This window comes from Prunus dulcis, unplaced genomic scaffold, assembly GCF_902201215.1.
Source record: "Prunus dulcis unplaced genomic scaffold, ALMONDv2, whole genome shotgun sequence".
In the NCBI taxonomy this organism is placed as follows: Eukaryota; Viridiplantae; Streptophyta; class Magnoliopsida; order Rosales; family Rosaceae; genus Prunus; species Prunus dulcis.
Genome location: NW_023010073.1, coordinates 30,173 through 40,553, shown reverse-complemented (window position 1 = coordinate 40,553; position 10,381 = coordinate 30,173). Strand labels below are relative to the sequence as shown.

The 10,381-nt window shown below is 38.8% G+C and overlaps 1 protein-coding gene across 1 annotated transcript; it reads right to left on the bottom strand.

The window, feature by feature from the left end:
• Nucleotides 1–5,875: 5,875 nt before the first annotated feature.
• Nucleotides 5,876–8,849, bottom strand: LOC117612794 (rust resistance kinase Lr10-like). Its single transcript, XM_034341439.1, has 2 exons — nucleotides 8,126–8,849; nucleotides 5,876–6,987 (listed from the first exon to the last, which is right to left on the bottom strand). The coding sequence occupies exons 1-2, from the start codon at nucleotides 8,847–8,849 to the stop codon at nucleotides 5,876–5,878; spliced, it is 1,836 nt and encodes a 611-aa protein (XP_034197330.1).
• Between the last annotated feature and the right edge of the window lie 1,532 nt (nucleotides 8,850–10,381).

Here is a 10,381-nt window from a genome sequence, read left to right as displayed (position 1 = left end):
AATTATTTCGAAATGGGATTTTTACAAAAATCAGATTTTTCTCTTTCTCTCTTTCTCTCTCTCTCTCTCTCCCTCTCTCTCTCTCTCTCTCTCTCTCTCTCTCTCTCCCCGTCGGTCTTTCTCCCTCTCCTCGAAACTCTGGCCACTAGCCACAGCTGTGGACGGGGCTGGTACCAAAATGACCGGGGCGTCGTCCTCTTCCAGCCCCAGCCGACTCCCGCCTCCCTCCGCCGTGGTTTCTCAGGAAAATGGAGAAGAAGAGGCTGGTGTCGTCCGATCTTCGTCGCCTTCGATCTCCCTCCTCCGGCCACTGATTACGACGAGCGAGGTATGGTTTCTCACCTACTTTTCATACTCTAGCTGCCTGTTGGGTAGGATTGGATTGATTCTTAGCGTAGCCAATTCGATTCTCGAATTGAAATTAGGCCAGTTTTGGTATTGCGATTTCGGCCACTTCTGGTCAGTTTTTGGGGTAGGTCCAAAACAAAAGTGGCTCCAAATAGGGTGTTATACGTAGGGTAGGAGTTTGGAGCCGTGGTGTTGAGATTTTTCGGTGATGCGTAATCGCTTTAGACACCCAAAGCTATCGGAGCGTGTGGCGGTGCGTGGGCGAGGGTAGTGGAGTTGCACTGTGTCTCGATGAGATCCTTAGGTTGTCACGAGTACGTAGGATTTCGCAGGTCTCAATTCGGACGCCGTTTGACTATCGAACAGACGATTGGATATTACGTGTTATCCGGGTTCGATAGGTTGGGACCGTTGGATGGTCTCGAATATAATATGTTAATCTAGGTATTTTTAGGACCGTGTAGGAATTCACAGATTGTGAATAGAAGCCCCGGATGTTCCGAATAAATAATTTAAAATTTATGTTTTATAATAACCGTCAGATCGTGCGATCGTGAGCTATCTGACCGTCCGATCTGAACTAAACTTGTAGGACGAGTGTTCTATACCTTGCAGAACCCATAGGAACTTTCAGATCGGAATCTGGAGGTCGTGGTCCCCGTGGGCCCGTTTGACGAGGGTTAGGGTAGTTTGATCCTTGGTTGACCGTGAGTCTCCCGAAGTAATCTCACCTTCCCAGGGGGATTATCAGGTACTAGACTATTGTTGGGGTCTACACAATATTAGAATTATTATACATGTTTGTATGAGGGTACAAAAGAGTCTACAATTTCAGTTTGAAGTGCTATACGCACTACCTTAGGACCTCCCCGGATTTTGGTTACACTACAAGTACCACCATGCGAAAGTTAGGTCCCACGTGGCGTAGGTTATCTGGCGTGCGGACAGACTCCATACTTGGCGTTGGTTGCACCGGCTTATGGGGAGATATTATGATATGATGTTGAGGTCGCGCGTGGCGTAGGTTATCCGGCGTGTCGACAGACCCCATACGTGGCGTTGGTTGTACCGGCATATGGGGAGACTTGTGATATGATGTTCAGGCCTCACGTGGCATAGGTTATCTGGCTTTAAGACAGGCCCCATATGTGGCGTTGGTTGTACCGGCGTATGGGGAGATATTGTGATAGTATGGCATGGTCGCACGTGACGTAGGTTATCCGGCGTGTAGACAGACCTCATGCGTGGCGTTGGTTGTACCGGTGTATAGGGAGATATGTGATATGATGTGCAGGTCTCACGTGCCGTAGGTTATCCGGCTTTGAGACAGACCCCATACGTGGCGCTGGTTGTACCGGCGTATGGGGAGATATTGTGATAGTATGGTATGGTCGCACGTGGCGTAGGTTATCCGGCGTATTGACAGGCCCCATACGTGGCTTGGTTGTACCGGCGTATGGGGAGATTATGTGAAATACAGAGAACAGAAATAAGGTATTGCCTATGTGTGGAATTGGGTTTTAAGGAAGAACTACGTGTGGCTTGATCCCTCAAGGAGGGTACGTAGGCAGCCTAAGGTTATTAGGTGCAGCCGCGGACATAGATGTGATTGTGTTAGGAGGTTAAAACCTCACATGTTGAAAATGGAAAAGTTAGATGATGTGCGTTGAAATTTAATAGTGGTAATTTATATTTTTAATTTATCGTTTGCCTTGCTTAAGGCATGAATTGATTTGCTAGCATGCATATAGTTGAGAATTATTGGAAGGCCGAAGGCCGTTTATATGAATTGTATGAAATTATATTGTGCATGCTGCCAGTTGTGGTTATTAAATGTGTTTTTATGCAGGTTGAAATTTTGGGAAAAGTCCAATTTATAAGGGAGAATCTGCTGAAATTTCGGCAGAAAGTCTCGGTCTTTAGTAAGTGGGCCAGACATTGAGGTGGGGAATTCCATAGGATTCGCCTCGGGTTTTGGGAAATTCAGGGCGGGGCCTTACAAAAAAATCGGAACATCGAATCGGACAGGAAAAAAGAAGGGGAAAAAAATCGGTTGACCAAAAAAGTCAACAAATCGGACTGGAATCAGATCGAACCGGTTCTGGTTTTACACGACACCAAATCGAACTAGACCAAACCGGACAGGTTGTAGTTTTTTATTTTATTTTATTACAAATTTTTAAAATCCAATGCTATATTTTAAATTTTGTAATTAATATTTTTCCAAGTTCAACTTCAAAAATTTCTCATTGTATGAATTGGATCATTTGTTAATTTTTAAGCCAAAGAAATAACTTATTTATTATGATTTTTATTTTAAAAAAATAAAAAGAAAAAACTTTGAAAAAAAAATGAAAAGAATAAATTAATAATCGGGTTCAAAACCAGCCAGTTTTTTTATATTTAAAAATTGCTTAAACTTAACCAAACCGGATTAGTTAAATAATATCGGTTTTGATTTCGATTTAAGGTGAGAACTGGACCAAACCAGACTGTGCCTACCCTACCCACTGCCTCGCTAATTAGAACTTATAAGATCGTACATTGAAAAGAAATTGATCGAAAAATTATGAAGAGAATGAATGATTTTGTGACTTGGTCAAAGTCAATATGAAAGTCAAAGGTCAAACGATTGACCCAACACTTGGCACGGTCAACTGAGGATGACTGGGACCAACACTCGTTAGACAAGTGAGTGATTAAATTAGTTAAGTCACTAGAGTAATTAAATTGATTTATATTACGTATAAATATTTTGTATTGAATTGTGGACACTATTATTGTCTGGATGTCTATGTATAAGGAATTGGGTAGATTGGAATACTTGGAATTTGGGATATGGTTATGGTATATGAGTTGGGATGTGGAATATGTTATATTGGAGTGTTGATAGCACCACCCTATGTACCTCCCCGACACTTAGATACTTGGAAACAATGGATACTTAGATATGTCGGAACCCTGGCACTCTTGACGACGTGTTTCATAGGTCCTTTGCTTGGCAGTCTGTACGCTAGGACTTAGTTCAGCCGCATGAGTATTGAGGATTCTGCTGTGCGTGTCTGGGAACCCAATCCCCCGGTTCAACAGCTCGTTCCCTAGCCACATGGTTATTGAGGATTCTTCCATGTGGTCTAGTCAAACGATCCCTCGGTTGGATTGTTTCCCCGATACAAGTTTGGTAGTGGTCATACCTATATATATATATATATACACTTTTATTCTTATTTACTGGTAAGGATCCTTCCTCACTGCTATGCCTATGGGCATGTGTTTTGGAAGAGAGTGGTATGGGAAGAGAAAAATGTCCAGTTTGAGTTGTGTTATATGCTATATCGGGATTATGGGATATCTTGGTTTTAAAGTTGATTTTGTTATATAAATATGTATATGGGTATTTGTGTGGGTACATTTGTGGACTTGTTTCTAGGTTGAGTTTTCTGAGCATGTGCATTGAGATTGCTCTACATAGGTACGAACTTTTGCAATGAGGTTTGGATTTGAGATCAGGTATTTGCAAATAATTTGACATTTTATGTTTGCGCATACTCCTAAGAAAGGGTATGGTTGCAGGAGAAAAAGGATATTTTGGATTTTGATGTTTAAATTTTATAATAATAGGATTATTTTGGAAGTTTCGATTATATGGTATTACAATAAAGACTAAATGATTAAGTTTGTTTTCCAAGAAAGTGAGAAGTATTAATTAAATGGATTTCTTTATCGTATATTTTGTTATAAGTATACTAAATCGGACTATGTTTCAAGTATCAGTTTGTATATATGTACGCATACAAAGGATTTTGTTTCTTGGCATTATTTTCTAAAACGAAGGGGTTATTTATGTTGCATATAAATTATGTTAAACACTTTGTTTTCGTCCACTCACATTTTATGTTTTGCACCCCTCAGGTTCTAGATGTCCAAGGTCGAGACCACCACATCGAGGAATCATCATTGTCCACTCTGTAGGAATGTTCTACTATCACTCTCTATCTTCATTCTTTCTCAGGTTGTAAACTTAAATCTTTAGTTGTGCTGGTTGCTTGTTTGAGTTTGGGTAAAGGGCGTGTGGCCCATTTCCTTAATTTTAGCAGTTTTGTGCCATTACCTTGTGTATGCTGGAAATTGGGGCTATTTCTGTATTTGTTTGCAAGTATTGAAATTTAGGGGATGTTCCAATTACAAGGGAGACTTTGCCGAAATTTCGGTAGAAGTCAAAGTATTTATCCGTTTAAATTAGGGCTACAAGACTTTTAGTAAAGTGGGTTCGGCGTTGTTTAAATGTCAAACAAGAAGCAGGGTTCGTCACAGGTTCCAAGGGGGGATCTGGGTCGGCTCCTGTCAGAGTAAGTGAGAGAAAGAGCAGTGAGAGGAAAAAAGAGATAGAGGAGGAGAAGCGGTGATTCACACAAACAGAGGAAGAGAATGAAGCTGAAGCGAAAATAAGCTGAAGAACAAAAAAAAAAAAAAAAAAAAAAAAAAAAAAAAAAAAAAAAAAGAAAAAAGAAAAAAGAAAAAAGAAAATAAAGGCAAGAGAAACAAAATTTGGTTGGTTAATTAGATTAAAAGACAAAAAGCAATCGCAAGAGACAACATGTGGCAAAGAGCGGTAGGCTAATATTTGGGGGAGTAGGGACAGCTTTGTAAAATTTGAACCAAAGAGTAACTTTAAATCTTGCACTAAGTTGGAGCCCACTCAAGCATATATGTGGATCCACTCTTGGTTAAGTTCCTACACCTGCTTGAGGTTGAGTAGGGTAAAGCAACTTAGTTAGATCAAGGACCCAGTCTGTATGTGGAGAGAAACTCACCTAATTTCCAATGACATTTCCTAATTTTTGTACTTGTTCCGCTTCCTATCGCTATTCTCTTTAAAAAAAAATATTAATTTTTTTTTTAATTACCCATCTATTCAATCATATACGTTGAAAACTAGCTCCTCATTATTTATAAATAAACAAGTTCCCCCATATAGCCATTGTACACTTTGACATTTTACATATACACTGACTTAGTAACGTTAAATATCATTGTAGCGTCTCGTAAGCGAGTCTCTAGATGAACTTCTAATAATATTATCCTCGTTTGCCGGTCTAATGTATCTTTTCAATTTGACAAGCAAGCATTATCCATGATTTATATAAAGGAATTATTGAAAGATCAATGTCCTTAGTCCAAAAAGAAAATGCCATATATAATTTAATTTGGCAGATCAACTGACTTCCACTTCTTGGAAAGTGATGGTTGCTCATGTATTCAAACCCTTGAAATTTTTCCTTGTTCCAATCTCACATCTCCCTTGGTGTCCAAAATTACCTTCCACATTTCGAATCAAAGACTTAGACCAAAAATGATAATATATTACAAAATTTGAGTTCATTATTGCAATGGTCCTTGAATGAAATATTGAGTTTCATTTTGACCACTCAATTCAATTTTTACAATTATTAAATGCTTACATTGGTAAGGAGTGTTTCTATAATTGCATGTGGGAAAATGGTGTAATTTAGTACCATGATCCTACTTATTCTAACTCAACAATTGTTTCTAACTCTAGATTTAAATTTCTTGATGGCCCAGTTGCAAAGCTTCTTGTAGAACCTGTGGACGCAAAAGGATTAGGAGGTTTTGTTAACTTTTCTCCTCCTTCCAACATTTGAACCACCGCATTCATGGAAGGACGATCAACCGGGTTCCATTGGATGCACCAGAGCCCTACAATTGCGAGTTTCGTTGGAATTTCATCATCTCCTTCTTCTCCAAAATGGATTCGTGGGTCTTCTCCTTCGTCTAGAAGATTATAGACCGCCTCTGGGTAGTAATCTTGGTTTGTGTTCTCCGTGGTTGCACCAATATTCGTTTTACCTCGTATCATCTCAAGCAATAACATTCCAAAACTATAGACATCTGACTTATAAGACACCTTTCCGAAGTTCCTGGAGAACACTTCAGGTGCAATGTAGCCCATGGTTCCCCTAGCTGTAGTCATTGACACAATACTTTCGTCCTTGGAACACAACTTAGCCAAACCAAAATCTGAAAGTTTTGGAATGAAGTTGTAGTCTAGCAAAACGTTATGCGGTTTGATATCAAAATGAAGGATTCGTTGATCACATCCTTGGTGAAGATATTCAATTCCTTGGGCTACGCCTAGAGCGATATCTTGCAACTTATCCCAACCAAGGAAACAATATTTGCTATCTGCTGATGAAATGAAATCCTGCAGCGAACCATTGGGCAAGAACTCATATACAAGAGCTCGTCTAAATCCATCAGCACAAAACCCAACCAAGCGAACTACGTTGACGTGGTGGATATGACCCATCGCTCCCACTTCGTTTATGAAATCTTCCCCATCTCCCTTAGAACTGTCGAGGACTTTCACAGCAACAAAGAGTTCAGAAGAAAGCTTTCCTTTATAAACGGTTCCATAGGCTCCTTCTCCTAACTTGTCCTTAAATTGATCTGTAATCCCCTTAATGTCTGCATAAGAATATCTGCTTGGCTTGAGCGCTCTGTACTCCTCTAAAAATCTTTCAATTTTCAATCGATTCTCCTTTTCATTTTTGTCATGGCTATAGACACGATACGCTGCAATGACTAGTAGGATCAGTACAAAGGAACCCAGGAATGCACCTACACAGAAAACCCTATCTGAATATATGGCGCCAACGTTTTCTACACATAAAACAAATCGGAAGACCAGTTAGGTGACTCACCTGTAATCACTGATTTCGTTGTTGCACCTGTAAAAGGGTGACACAGTCAGAATATTTCTGAAATTGATATATTCCATTAATGTGAAATTAATATATTCTGGCTCGTTTGATAACTAATTCATTTTCATTCTTTAGCTTCCAGTTTTTATGTTCAATTGTTTTTAAAACTGATGGTCTAACTTAGTAGAAAAGTGCCTTAACTTACAGACCAGTGGTCTCAGGTTTAAACCCCAATAGAATCTTGATAGTGTGTGTGTGAGAAATCACTCTCTTCTTGTAGTTTAGACTATCGTTTGGCCTAAAAACAAGAAAAAAAAAAATTTGATAACTGAAATCATGTTTTGTAATAGTTGAAAGTGTTTTCAGTTTTCAAAATCACCCATATTTTTATAACCACTTGAAAGTGTTTTTGTTTTCGGTTTCATTTTTTTATCCTCCTTTCTCATTCACCAGTTTTACATCACCACACATGCATTGCACTGCATGTACAACACCAAAACTCAGTATTTGGGACCTCCTAATTTGTACTCCGTTGCTCAACTCTTGCGTTCAACCGCAAACCCAATTTGAGGCTCGAAATTGCTAGATAAAAAATTCATCATACTCCAAATTTTTTTTATTTTTTTATTTTTTTATAACATGTACTTTCATTCTCAAATTCACAATTTGACCCTAACTGAAAACTGAAATTAACAACTTTTGAGTAGTTTTCAGTTTTTTTAATAACAAAAATTGTTACCAATATTTTTTTCTTTTCTGTCTATAGTTTTTTTTAGATGAAAACTGAAAAACTGGTCAGGATTTTAGCCATTATTATTATTTTTTTAGAAATACGAGTAAAGACAAAGAAAGCTGTTGCGATTCACTTAAAGATCTTTAACAAAAGTAATAAGAGACTAATTGAGGCTCATATTCCCATGATATCCATAACCTATCCCGTTCTGAAATAAGCAAGCAGAAATGAAAACATCCATATGCTAATTTTTGGAATTAAGAACTTGAGCACAAAAACATATAAAAAGGAAGAAACAAATAAACAAATGTTACCCACTTACTCATATTTGCTTTCCTCAAGTCCAGTACACATTCAATTTCATTGTTAGTGTCACTGGTCTTCAATCTACACTTCTTTCCCTCTGCATCACATTCTGTACAATTTGGTTTAGACCATCGGAAAAGAGCCGCTTGTTCGCCCTGAAAATAATAAGGGACTGAGAAAACATTATACATCTTGGTACATGACTGTAGGGCTTCAACGTGACCAGCAGAATCAACTGCATAAACTTGGTGGCCGGGGCTTCTAAGGCATGGGGCAGCCACAGGATAATTTGGATTTGGATCCAGTCCCTCATGCTGCATAACTAAAGAAGAACAATTGAATAGCGTAATGTTCTGAGTGTCGATTACGTAGAAGGGAGAGAATGACATGTTGCGGATTTCTATAAGCTTTGCCACCAGGCAATTATCGGGGTCATATAGATACATTTTCTGACGCTCATAATTTATAGATTCCACAGAGAGTTTGACCGGAATTGTTGGGAGCTCAAGAACAGTCTCTTTTCTGTCATTGCAAGATACAACAAACCCAGGATATCCACAATGATCTGGGTGTCTATCTTTGATCCTGAAAGGGAAATGGATAGCAGGGCCATGATAGCTACACTTCAATTCTTCGCAGGGTTTTTGGGTTTCTCCATGAACTTTGCAAAAAGCCACTAAGATTAAGCAAAGGCAAGTGATGTGAACTGCTTGTTGCATTTCTGTGGGGATAATGCCCATAGATTTACTATAAAACTTCTCTAATCTCTTAATGATCAAATGACACAAGCTATATATTATCTATGTCTCGCTATTGACTCAATCCATGGCTTCCCTCATCTAATAGTGACGGCATCTAATCAACGACACTAAAATATTGGGTAAACATTTTGCTTCCTACGGCAAGGACTCATTCAAGATTCAACTATGGTAATGGAAATGAAACCTCTGAGAAAAGACGATCTAATTTCACATCTCTACTCATTAGCTTTACAAAAAATTTGTGGAGCAATTGTTATCGAGATCCTAGTTTGATTAGGATATTTATTTCATATTCTATTAGGATTTTATTTCTCTCTTTTTTATACAAATCTTGTGTAATTAAGATTTTTTTTATTTTTTATTATATGACCCTACTAGGATTTCCACCTTTTTATTATAAATACCTCCTTTAGGAGAATAGGGATACAACTGAAAATATTCTACCCTATATCATTTGACTGCAATTTCATTATTTTATCAGGTGACGTTGTTCTTGACTTTTTACATAGAAAATTATTTGTTTAATGAAGTTGGTGAGCCTTAAATCAGCAATGACGACAAATGATGCTCCATAGAACCTAGCTAGTGAAGAATCGTCATTTCATTATTAATTTATTAGTAGCATGATGATGGTTATCCACTTATAAAACTACTAGTTTTAATTGCCCATACCTGTGCTTGTGTACGAATCAAACTCCAACCCAGCTGCGCGCTCTCTCTCCATGGAAAGTGGAAGGTCTTTCTTCACCTTGCCGTCATGGTTTGTAATTGTAGCCATTCTTGTTGTTGGGTTATCCGGTGGATCTTGTAGCGCTAACGATGACGGTACTAATTGTACCTCTTCCTGCGGCAATATCCACAACATAAGCTATCCTTTCCGACTAAAACATGATCCAAAGCACTGCGGCAATTCGTATTTTACTCTGTTATGTGAGAAGAACATTACACTATTAAACCTACCTTCTTCTGGAGAATACTATGTCCAGGCAATCAACTACCATAACCAAACAATCCGACTCCTAGATCCTGGCCTTGAGAAGGACAATTGCTCCTCCAGTCCTCGTTATCCTTTAGCCTTAATGAATCGATATCGGATCATTTATCCGAATGACGGCCGATATTACATATCAAGTACACCTGTAACTTTCTTGAAGTGCGCAAATCCGGTGAATTCTTCAATCTATGTGGACACTGCCCCATGCATTAGTACTACTTCTTTGTCGTCGCAGCCAAAAACGTACGGTTATTTCATGATTGGCTGGACAAATGCTTCGGACTTTGTGATCGGCTGCAGTGTAGAGTGGACGACGGCTATGCTTGACTCGTATAACAATCTACACCAAAACGCTTCCTATGAATATATACACAACGCTCTGCTGTATGGCTTTGACCTGGGATATTCGCCTGGTTACTACCCCTTATGCAAATCAGGGTGGGACCGCTTTTCTACTTGTTTGCCGTACACCTTCTCAGGTAAGTGATTATTTATCGTGAAGTAGAAATAATCACAC